Source organism: Chenopodium quinoa, unplaced genomic scaffold (assembly GCF_001683475.1).
Source record: "Chenopodium quinoa cultivar QQ74 unplaced genomic scaffold, ASM168347v1, whole genome shotgun sequence".
Taxonomy (NCBI): Eukaryota; Viridiplantae; Streptophyta; class Magnoliopsida; order Caryophyllales; family Amaranthaceae; genus Chenopodium; species Chenopodium quinoa.
In genome coordinates, this window is record NW_018744128.1 from 654,645 (window position 1) to 666,530 (window position 11,886).

At 33.5% G+C, this 11,886-nt stretch overlaps 2 protein-coding genes across 4 annotated transcripts; both read left to right on the plus strand.

The window, feature by feature from the left end:
• Positions 1–819: 819 nt before the first annotated feature.
• On the plus strand, positions 820–4,692 carry LOC110692697. Of its 2 annotated transcripts, none has more exons than XM_021869735.1 (4): positions 820–978; positions 1,083–1,366; positions 2,688–2,923; positions 3,832–4,692. In XM_021869735.1, exons 2-4 carry the CDS (start codon positions 1,118–1,120, stop codon positions 4,022–4,024), a joined length of 678 nt encoding a protein of 225 aa, XP_021725427.1. In that variant the 5' UTR covers positions 820–978; positions 1,083–1,117; the 3' UTR covers positions 4,025–4,692. The 2 variants fall into 2 exon arrangements, with proteins under 2 accessions (XP_021725427.1, XP_021725426.1); XM_021869734.1 differs by having other exon boundaries at positions 821–978; positions 1,073–1,366.
• A 1,257-nt stretch (positions 4,693–5,949) lies between these two features.
• LOC110692700 (DNA ligase 1-like) lies at positions 5,950–11,395 on the plus strand. Of its 2 annotated transcripts, none has more exons than XM_021869738.1 (10): positions 5,950–6,386; positions 7,153–7,211; positions 7,335–7,570; positions 7,685–7,802; positions 8,721–8,792; positions 8,881–9,004; positions 9,093–9,646; positions 9,767–9,966; positions 10,346–10,435; positions 10,809–11,395. In XM_021869738.1, exons 2-10 carry the CDS (start codon positions 7,191–7,193, stop codon positions 10,921–10,923), a joined length of 1,530 nt encoding a protein of 509 aa, XP_021725430.1. In that variant the 5' UTR covers positions 5,950–6,386; positions 7,153–7,190; the 3' UTR covers positions 10,924–11,395. The 2 variants fall into 2 exon arrangements, with proteins under 2 accessions (XP_021725430.1, XP_021725431.1); XM_021869739.1 differs by having other exon boundaries at positions 5,953–6,386; positions 9,108–9,646.
• Positions 11,396–11,886: the final 491 nt, after the last annotated feature.

Consider the following 11,886-nt stretch of genomic DNA (forward strand, 5'->3'; position numbering starts at 1 on the left):
TTCAATTCCTATAAAAATAATTTGCTACTTAATAGTTTAGATTATATTAATTATTTAGGAATATAAAGACTTGTTTCCCTATGGATTCGACCCTACTTCCCTATCTACTTTAGTTAGAGGATTTAGGTAATTCTTTTAATTAGGTGATACGACTTTAGCCTGTCAACAGCCACCTGTCAATTAGTTGAATGTCAGCTGCAAATAATCATTATTAACAACGGGCCAAAGACTAGGCCAATTGCAAATAAAACCTTTTTACATTGAAAAAACAGTATTCACAACTGGCCTAGCTTAATGTCAGTTGCAAATAATAATTATTAGTAACGGGCTAAAACAATGCCAGTTGCGAATAATTCATTTTTACTGCTAAAATGAGGAGTAATTGCAACAGGTCATTTCACATGCCAGATGTGAATAATGATTATTAGCAATGAACAAGCGCCAGTTGCAAATAATATTCTCATTAGTAGCCCCCGCAATAGCAGCCGCACGCGCCAATTGCTAAAAGCCACTTTTCGCCAGTTGCTAATAGCGTTTTTTCCACTAGTGACAGTCAACATTGAACACATGTCAATGCACTAGTTTGACTTTATTTTTATATAATTAAATATTAATGAAAATTATTTTAAAAATTATATTATGAAACTTTATATTAATAACTATCTAACATATTTTATGATAATTTATGTTTTTATTATGTTAGTAAAAAATTATGGTCATACCTAATACATGAATAGTGAAAACAGTCCAACGTCTCATGTATTCTATAACGGAGGGAGTATTTTGTTAAATTTATTTATTTTTTTTCTCCGTCGAATACCCATAACAAGGATAACGAGTAAATGATAAGAAAACCAGGATAAGATGTGATGTCCAGTTGAAGAGAGATTACACTACACTTACACAAACTCAACCAAAAACACATAAACTTGTTTTAGTCAAACTACAACTCAAAACCCCAATCAATTATCTTCAAAGGTATGTATTCTTCCTTCTACCAACCAAATTCCCAATTGTTTTTTCTCAATTCAATTTTCATGTAATCGATTAAAATTTTTGATTAAATTTGTAGGAATTTTCAGGTTTTGGTTTATGCAAGTGACTTAGATCAGCAAATATGGTAGTTCTGGCAAGCAACTGTGTAACAATGAATTCAGCAGCAATAATGGGTGGTACCCTTGTTCATACCCAGCAATCTTACAATAAACCCTTGTTCCTTTTGCCAAGCAGTAGAAACAATTCTTCACAATCTGTTTCTCTCTCCTCTTTATCCATTGGTGCTGGCATTGCTCCTTCCTCCTCCCTCAGAACTCCTGCTGTTGCCGTCGCCGCAGATACCAGCCAGCCTAGCTCTTCTTCTGAGCAGGTATAATTTCGCCTCCCTCCAATTTTGGGATATTGAGTTTATTAAGTTATAAGAGTAAATTTCATTGCTTATTTTTAAAAAAATTAAAGATTATTAAGATTGCTGAGTACTTTGTTTAAAGTCCTGATTAGAATCCTGCTTATAATAATAAGTGGTTGTATCATGCAAGAAGCTCAATTCCAAAACAAATGTGGTTGTAGTCTTGTAATATGAAGCTCAATTTTACTTCCCCATTTATTTGAAGAATGCTTGTTATTTGTTAGCTTAAATGAATATTGAAATCTAATGAATATATATTTGGGGAAACTCCAAGTTGATAACCTTGATATGCACATGTGGGCGTGTATCAAGAAGCAGTTTCGTAGTGGATTCAAAATAATACTTCGTAAAATGGTTGAATTTGCATTCTACTACTGTAATTTGCATTTCTCCTTTCTGAAAATATAAAGTTTATAGTTAGTTTTGAAAATCATACAATTTGTACTATATACTAATATATGTCTATATGTCTATATATGGCCCTAGTTGGCAGATATCTATTGCAAATCTTGATATGTTTGGAGTGTATGTTAAGATGATTGACTTGGCATCCGAATTAACAAACAATAGTTTTGATCAATAACTTATGTAGTAGCTGATTTTTGGAAAGGGTCTTCTCATGTACAATAGGAGGGATGTTTTGTTAGGTGTATGTATGAGAACTGTTATGATTAGCTAACTAATTATTACAATTCTCATAGTATGAGACTATGAGAGGGTGATTCGTCCCAATTATTTTGGCAAGTGTTCATGGGAAATTGGAGATTTAGCAGTTCTTTAGCTAACAAACACATAGTAGATAATTTTGCTTGGAGGGTACTAGAAAATCAAACATGTAAAAAATCCCCCTTCAATGAATTAAACGAAACAGTCAAACTTTTAAGTGCCAAGTTATAGTTTGTGTTTTAGTATTCTGCTGTCATGGGTCATTGTTCCCTTTATGCACTTTTAGTTTTGGCTTATGTTTCTCAAAGCCGGTTATGATTATGAGCTGAGATTTGTGCACATTGAGAAGAGAGTGAAAAGTGTTACTTTGCATTTTGAGCTGCTTCCTTCCTCTATAATGTTCAAAATGATCGTTTAAAGCATCATTTTTCCCATGATAGGTAGTAATAATTGTCACATGTTGCTGCAGTTGTATGTATTCTGTACCTTAGTCCTTTTTGTGCTGAGTTGGAGATTTGGGTTCTTTGCAACTTGAGACATGTTTTCAAGCACTTTTTAGTGATGATTAACTGCATTAGCTTGCCTGATCCAATCACAATTATCTCTTACGATGCAGGATCAAACGACTAAGAAGTATTATTTTGTGGTTGCAAATGCAAAATTCATGCTTGACGAAGAGGAACATTTCAGAGAGCTTATGTATGAAAGGCTTCGCATGTTCGGAGAACGCAACATAGAGCAGGATTTTTGGCTTGTTATTGAACCAAAGTTCCTGGAGAAATTCCCTAATATCACCAAGAGATTGAAGAGACCTGCTGTGGCTTTGGTTTCAACAAATGGCCCATGGATCACGTAAGGGGCACTTCACTGATGTTTATTTTTTCTTTACACTCCTTATTAGTCAAAATCATAATCTTTTACTTGTTCTTAGTGGTTTAATTTTTCAAGTTTGGGTATTGCCTTGTGCCTTGGTATGCGTGATTTAATGTGATGTTTAATACATAGGTAGTGCAATGAACTTCGTATTTGACAGCAGTAGCATTAACCTTTTGAAAAGAATAGTGTCTAGAGCTCATGTAGTTCTTTTGGATGCTTGGAAAAATAGCATGACATGTATGTGAGACATACCATTGGATTAATTCTTACTGTGATAAGGATCGATTTAGATTTGTGTATGTATGATTTTTCTTGTGTGTGGGAATACTTTTTATTTTAGGAAGATACTCGTATATGTACAAGCAATTCTTGTAAGCTTAGCCTACAGGAAGAAGAAGGTTGTGGACAATGAGAGAAATTAAGATGCATGTGGCTGAGGAAGTGAATTACAAATAGTAATCTAATACACAGTATTGTTGATTGAAGCCTTTTAAAAATTACTGTGTAATTTCTTTTCCTCTCGGAATGCCAAAATCCACAAGCTCCTTCAAGATAGCTTTTCGGATTTATTGCATTGATGAGGTTATGTTAAAAGAATTGCAATCTTTATACCCCATGTTGATGTCTGAAAAGAATTACGAGTACTTTTGAACATTCTGCTGTACGATGGTTCAGAGTACCATTTACTTTCCCATTTGCAGTTAAGAGTCATAAATCGGAACTTCCTTGGCTATTGAACCCAACCATTATCTGCCAGTCCAAGTCTTTTGACAGTAATGCTTGAAATGCTACCAATTCCAAATTATACTTGCATATGCTTTTCTTCTTTGTATTATCTTTTCAGAACTCAGTCTCATTTGAGTAACCACAATATGTCTTGGCAGGTACATGAAACTGAGATTGGATCGCGTTTTAGCAGAAAGCTATGAAGCTGACAGCATAGAAGAAGCGCTGGCCTCAAATCCGACAAAATTGGAGTTTGAGAAGCCAGAGAAGTGGGTGGCCCCATATACAAAGTATGAATATGGCTGGTGGGAAACCTTCTTGCCTCCTGGATCCCAAAAGTCCCAGGCTTGAAGTTGTGATGCGAAATAATTACCGAGAGTATTGCTTAGAAGAATCATATAAGTGATTTGTCACATAAATGGTTGAGATTTGTTTGGTACCTAGCCCTTCGTGGGTAGAACTAAAGACCTGTTTCTCATTCTACTGAAAAATGGGGACAGATTTTGAAGAAGCTCGTGCATTGCAGTGACAGGTTTGGTAATATAATAGAGAAGAATGTGATATTTGTGTTTGTGTTGGTATGCGGCTAGTCATTTAAGTATTGTGTGCTGTTGTTAATTGATACATAGTAGATTTTAGGCAGCGAAATCTTTAGCAATGTACCAGTTGTTTTGTTCCCTTCATTTCTTGTATGCAGAAGATGAAGATTTTCGAATATTAGGTAAATAGTACGGAGTAATTCGTAGTATGGAGTACAAGTTATTAGCATATATCAGTGACTCCATTCTCCCTCCTTCCACTTTCAAGTTCTCCTGTCACTTTCATGAGAGTGTGAGCAGATAGCTAGCTGGTGATATACAACCATGGTTACCAAATTTTGATTCATTAATGGTGGTGTAATATTGGGCCATGCAAAAAATTTACTGATCTTGGATCAGCTCACTGATTTTATATATTTGCTCCATTTGTCAAAACTAGTGGTAGCGAATAGCTTTTAGCAATTGATGTGCTAAAATCCATGTACACTTGTTTCTAACTCTCTACACTACATAAGGTATGCAGACTATGGAGTATGTGGAAAATATATTACGGAGTATTTTTTTTACATTTTTTTTTCCTTATATTCGTAATAGAGGAAGGTTTTTAAACTCATACATTAGCTATTTTTGGGACTTGTATGCTTTTGTATTTGTATTAAAAGTGGAAAGATATTCTCCAATTAACATGTTCTTTTGCCTTTATCAGAGTAGATTAATATACTAGTAGATTCTTAGGTCATCATGTCTTCCCCTATATCACTCAAATTAGTCATGATAATGATGGTGAATCCGGTTATGGAAGCAACTTTCCTTGTTCTCCGTATTATGCTTGATTGATGCAATCAAAGGTAAAATTTACTTCGTCTAATTTTGATCATAAATGTGGCAAAAGTATCATGACCTCATTTAGCTCTTACCCATCATATATTCGGTGATTAATATATATATATATATGTTTATTTTTTTTTTGTGACATGGGATTCTATTTATCTATGTATTAACCTATATTGAAAGCAAATTCTTTTATGACACTTGTCAATACCTTAATAATATATGATATGAGAAATCTAGTCTTAAAAATGATTAAATCATGATAACTCACTTAAGTCTTCTCATATCATATATTATTATATTTATTTTTTACACTTAATAACAATAAAAAATAAAGTACGGTCCACAATCAAGTCTTAAATTGAGTCTTGAATTTTCAAGACTCAACTTGAGACTTAGCTTAGATTTCTCAAGAAAAATGGGATCAAACAAAGAGTCTTGTCTTAAGATGCAAGATGATGATATCATGTGGAGTCTTAAGAAAAGGAAGAGAAAAGTACTCTTAAAAGTTACACATTAGGAGTTCCGATACAAGCATAAATTTAAAAAATGCATAGAATTGTCGGTGCATCTACAATAACATACTAAAATTCATCTCATACATCTCAATTCATTCTCACCCTCAATCAATTATACCTAAAACAAAAGCCCAAAATTTTCCAAATTAATCTAAACAATCTCAAAATAACCAAAATACTCCGGAACTCTCGAGAACATACTAAACAAATTCCTATAATCTCTCCTCTTCCGTCTCCAAAAATAGAACCTTCGAGAAAATTGCGTAAAATACCAAGTCAACCACTCAACAAATAATATCCTTCCACATGTACTAAATAAAGACACCTTCAATATCAACCACACAAAAAAAAATTAATAAAAATGAAAATAAAAATTCTGAAACCACGATATTAATTGTGGTGAAATCTCTCGTATAATCTGTAATACCACAATGAAAAAAATTATAAGCGTAACCGTAATTCATACCAGAAGAAGATTCACAATTCACGAACAACGAACAATAACAATGGGAAATACTAGAATTTGGAATATTAAAAAGGCTAACTCAATAATTTTAATTAAATTAGTTAATTTAATTTTATTATTATTATTAAGGAAAATAAAAATAAAAGAAAAGTGGAAAATAACGGAGGTGATAAATTATAACCCAAGATCAGCCGTTCGATCCCTACCTCATTACAACCGACTACCTCTCTTTGTATAAACCCTTTTTCAGGCTTCTCGTTATTATTCCAAGCTTCCTTTCTTTCAATCGAAGACAGAGGATTTAGGTCGATTTTCTTTCGATTTGGCGATTTTTTGTTATTCTCTGCGTTTTCTTTAAGGTATGGTTTTCGATCTGTGATTGTTTGATTTTTTTGATTGGGATTGATTTATTTTTTGTGATTGTGGAGGTGATTTTGTGGGTTTTTAACCAAAACTTGTATTCATTAAAAATTTTGGGTTTTTTTATTTTTTATTTTTTTTTATTTTTTTTATTTTTTTTAAGTTTTGATTTTGATGAAATTGATTATTATTGAGTAAATTTGTTGATGAAATCTTTTTTTCAATCAGTGTTATTTTTAATCTTGATTTATTGATTGAATCAAGAAAAATTTGTAATTTGATTGAAATCGACTGGGTAGGTGATTTCGTTTAGTTAGGGTTCGATTTCTTCAATGTGGTTATTTTGTTTTTTGTTTTGATTTTTTTTGCGATTTTTTTGGTGTATTATTGTTTGTTTTTTTATTGGGATTCATTGTGTATTTTGTGATTTGAGAGGTGAATTTGTGATTTAAAATTAAAAAAATTAATTGATACTTGTGTGTGTGTGTGTGTTTTTTTTAAAGATTTTGGTTTTGATGAAATTGATTGTTATCGATTAAATTCGTCCAGAAAATCAGTTTTGGTTTTTAATATTAATATTTCAGTTAAATCAAGTTGATATCTCTAAAAAAAAAAAAAAAAAAACTATTGAAATCAACAGAGTAGGTGATTTTGTTTAAAAATTAGGGTTCTGATTTATTCAGTCTAATTAGATATTTGAAGCAAAGATTGATTCTGGAGCTGATTGTGATCTTGCTAATGTTACAATGGATTTGATTTTTTCAGGATTATTTGCCGTCATAAAAAGTAGTTAGAGGTTGACGATGATGCAGCAGCGTTATCGAGTGAGTCTCTATTAAATTCTGATTAAACAAAGTATACTGTAATTGATTGTATGGACTCGTATGCTGAATGTTTAAGTGCTAATTAATTGTTGATTGTAATTGTTTTTTTAAAATGTGAAATAGATGGGCGAGGATTTGGATGAATATGAGGATGATTTTGTAGAACAAGATGATTATGAAGTTGCTGAAGAGGATGGATACGAGGATGAGGAAGAAGAAGAGGAGGAGGAAAAACCTTTGTCAGCAGAGGCAATTAAATACCTGGAACTTAGAGAAAAATTGAAAGCAAAACACAGATCCAATTTGAGGAGGGAGAATGGCAAGAATGGTGTCAGTGTTAACAGCTCGAAGTTGATGAAGTATGCATTGCTGTGAAACTTTTATTTTGCTTTGTGCATTGTATTGGTTGTGATGTAAATTGTTTGAATTCGCCGATCTCCTAATTAGATTTTGTTCTTTTGTTTTAATTGCAGTTTTGGATCCTTTTTTGGTCCTTCTAAGCCAGTGATTGCTGATAGAGTTATCCAAGAAAGAAAATCCTTGTTGGAGACTCGGCATTTGACACCTAAAGTATCTACTTCTCAAAATGATGTATGTGTATTTTGTCAACGTAAGTTGCTGCTATATTATGTTTTTGTGTAGTGTGTGCTTGAGCGTCAGGATGATCAACTTGTATCCTGAAGCTGAACCTTTCGATGTTAAACTGTGGTCTGGTTATGAACTGATTCATTCTACGGTGGCTTTGTATGTCCAGCAAGCACTTGTATATGGCACAAGACATGACTGGGACACCTCCTGGACACAGTATGATAATATTATGCTGTTTTTAGTATCAACTTTTTATCAATTATGGTAAAATTAAGGAATTGATAAGGTAGAGGAATTAATCAAAATATAATACTATTAAATGGCTAGTCTAATGGTTTCATACTTCCAATCCTCTTTGAACCCTCTTCTGCCATTAAATCTTAATACTCTATATTACACAACCACCTAAAATTCTCCAATTATATTAAATTTAAAAATTCTCCCTGTACATTTTGTGATGTTTCTAGTTGATTGTCCTAATAATTCATTCTCTCTGAATTCAATGCATTACTCTGCTGTAACTTTTCTTCTTGATTCTCTTTTACTCTAAAATATGTGGGAATAATCAGCTAGGATAAGGGCTCTGGAATGTTTTTTCACCTGTTGCCAGGTGTGTCCTTTACTTAGGAATGTACCCCATATGTCCATCTTAACCTTGAATGTGGTTGCTTGTTGCCTGTTCCCAGCTAATATAGTTTCTGGTTTTCAACCTTTGAGGTTTCATAAGTGCATTAGTGTTGCACAATATCATTATTAATGTGACAATATATTTAATTGAATTCAGAGTAATAGGTGTCGTTCTTATATCAGAACTTTCTTGCGCTTGAGGAATGCTGTTGTTTTGACTAAGTGAATATAATTGCATTTGTCAATGCCCTTCCCAGAATTCTTTATTAATCGATGTTTCTTACTCAAATGCAGGCTAGAAAGGTTAGCACATCATCCACCACAACTTCAAAAAATGGACTAAGCAATACTCCTCTTCCAAGACAGGTTGAGACTCCTTGCTGAATGCATGTTTTAAATTGCTTATAGCAGGTTCAATAATAAATTTGTTGCTGACTCGATTTAAATTGCCCAGGTTAAATCAAAAGCACAGATAATCAAACAAACTAGAGACTATTCTTTTCTATTGTCAGATGATGCAGAGATCCCTAAGCCAGCTAATAATTCTGGTCCACAAAAGAGTTTAGCTCCAAAGAATGGTTTGTTCTTTTTTATTTGATAGATTACGCTTTCTTGTTTGCATAACTTAGTCTAATATTTAATGCTATATCATGCTATAATCAACAGTTGTGGGTTTTGCAGGCCTTAAAGATTCCAGATCAGCTGAAGTTTGGGCACAGAGAAACGAATCTTGTTCATATTCTGGGAAAAAAGGAAATGATGGGTATGAACAACGGAAGCCTTCTTCTGGGACCTCCCAAATCCATGATTCCCGTAGAGCACCGCCTCAGAGGTCAACCTCTGGTAATAGGGCAAGTCTTCCCTGTGATTCCCGTAGGCAGTTGGATTTGAGAAAGCAGACCCAACCAAATCAGCAGGCAGGCAGCAGTAGTGGAAGTGGGTCTAGACCTGCTGTTCAGAAAGTCTTGGCCCCAAGGAAGCCTTTGTCTTCTAGTGACAGGAAGTTGCCAATTAGCTCCATGGAGAGAAGGCCATCTGCTGCTCCATTAGCGAATAAGGCTTCTGTTGTTGCAAAGACTAGTACTCTTGATCGGCAAAGGCAGCCAATGGGAAAACCACAGTCTTCTGGTGTAAATAATCGTTTGAATCATAATAGGGATGTTCAGCGAAGTACTGAGAACAGAATGTTGAAGAAAGATTCTGTTGAAGCTTCAAGACAGGTGTGTGCTTGCCTATTCCATGCTATAATTGTTTGAGTTCATCATGTTGCAAGAACATGAATTTGTAAAATTTCCTTGCAGAATCTTTTATGTTTGATTAGCTCTGCTATAAATTTTCAGATGGTGAAGCCGCAGATGAGGCATGGGTCTCTTCAGTGTAATGGGGTAAAAGGACACCACATTAACAAGCAAAATCCAGCTGGACAGTTACAAAATTCTTCTGCTGGTCTAAATAAAGACCACAGGATTAAAAAACGTAAGGCTCCAGACTCAGATGATGAGGAGATGGACTATAGATCTGTAATTAGGAAGATGTTTAGGTAAAGTTTATCTCCATTCTACGGTTCTACTTTTCTTTTTAACTGTTTTAGCTCTTGTTAAAGTCGTGGCTTTGTTATAAAGATTGAATTTTGACTGATATATGCTCCTCTATTATATTTCTTGTGATGCTATTTTGAGAATGTTTTCTTAACTACTGTCATTGAACAGGCAATATATGTTGTATGGATGTGTTTGTTTGTTGCCACTTGTTTGTTTGTTGTATGGGTTGGGGGTCTGCATACAGAGTGGTGAGGCACAGAAGTCCGGATGCTGTTTAGAATGCTATTTACTTTTTCCGAATAATAAATGTATTATAATCACTCATTTATTGGCTGTGTATTTGTGAGTATGTTGTCTTATCCTGTGATTCTTGTTCAGGCAACCCACACAATATTATGACGATGACGATGCTGGCAGTGATATGGAAGTCACTGACTTTGACACTATAATGGCCGAGGAAAGAAAGAGGTCAGTTAAGACTATTCTGTACATCATTTTTAATTATATTTTTATATATTTGTAGGAAATATATCCAAAAGACTAGTTTTTTTAATTTTAGTGACTAAAAAAAATTCAGTTTAAGTGCCAAGAAGTTTAATTCTGTTGAATAAAATGCACCCTTAATTTGCTTTAGAATCTGATGGGAATAAGTCCTAGTTAAATTCTGATGGGAATAAGTCTTGTTAAGTGCCAAGAAGTTAAATTCTGATGGTAATAAGTCTAGTTATGCCAGTAGATATAATTTAGCCATTTAGTTTATGTATCCTCTTTAGTCTAAACTAATCATTTTGTCAAATTTTGGTACTAACCATTCTTGTTATCTTATTCATATGAATTGCAGTGCCAGGATAGCTAAACAAGAAGATGATGAAGAACTTATAAAGATTCAGGAAGAAGAAAGACAGGAAATGTTGAGAAAAAAAGCCAGGATGCGCAAAATGCAACAACGCCGATGACCAGGAAATTATGCTTTATTTATTCAGTTATCTGGTCATTGGCAGCTGGGTTTACATGTGACATGCCGTTTATTAATTGTACTTGGAAGAATGGCAGTTATTCAAAATCTGAGTTGCTGTGTACGATAGATTGTGATGATGAAATTCCTCCGTTTTCCCATTGGACTGTGACAATAGGTAGTTTTTTTGTTTTCCTTTCAGATTTAGGTGCATTGGTTGGGGGTGATTTTGGAGGAGAGGTGATTGATCACATGTATATTCAATAAATAGATCCGTTTAGTTTCTTGGTCCTTTGCTTGGATAGGAAAAAACTTCCCTCTCTGCTTAGGGATTTCTCTGTTTTTTTTTTTCTTTTTTTTTTTACTGCATATAGCTTTAAAATGTCTACAGATTGTTAACTTTTTCGAATCTTACTGGTAAACTCAAATTTTTATCAAAGAGATATTAAAAGACAATGTAATGGTTTTTTTGCTTTTTTTGTTTTTAGATTTTGCACGTTTAGCGTTAAGTTTTCTGATATGCATTTTACAACAACCAAAAAACCTGGGTGTTAGGTACAATTCATTGTTGTGCATACAACTTCTGTTGAATTGTATGGTGATTGCAACTTTTTAAGCTGACCTCAACAGCCTGCTGTATTATAAACTGTTGAAATTGTACATTGAGATGTATCATATGGATTAGGTTTGAATTTAAGTAAAAAACTAGTTTACCAGTATGCTCATGTACATGTTTCAAAGGGTTGATAACAAGATAAAAGGCCAAAGATCTATACTTTTTCTAGTTTTCAATATGCATCTTAAATTGAAAAAATTCTACCTTCATATGCATAAAAAATTATAAAAGTTTATACGGAATATGAATTATAATGGTCAAAGATTTTAATATTTAACCCGAAATTTGCAATGGGCCAATTGCTCAAGGACTGGGGGAATTTTTGTAAAAAAAAAAAAAAAAAAATAG

Coding starts and splice junctions, on each gene's coding strand:
- LOC110692700 (XM_021869738.1), top strand. CDS start 7,191: ATGATGCAGCAGCGTTATCGA. Junction 8,793..8,880: donor ATACTCCTCTTCCAAGACAG/GTTGAGACTCCT, acceptor TAAATTGCCCAG/GTTAAATCAAAAGCACAGAT. Junction 9,005..9,092: donor GAGTTTAGCTCCAAAGAATG/GTTTGTTCTTTT, acceptor TATAATCAACAG/TTGTGGGTTTTGCAGGCCTT.
- LOC110692697 (XM_021869735.1), top strand. CDS start 1,118: ATGGTAGTTCTGGCAAGCAACTGTGTAACAATGAATTCAGCAGCAATA. Junction 1,367..2,687: donor CTAGCTCTTCTTCTGAGCAG/GTATAATTTCGC, acceptor CTTACGATGCAG/GATCAAACGACTAAGAAGTA. Junction 2,924..3,831: donor ACAAATGGCCCATGGATCAC/GTAAGGGGCACT, acceptor ATGTCTTGGCAG/GTACATGAAACTGAGATTGG.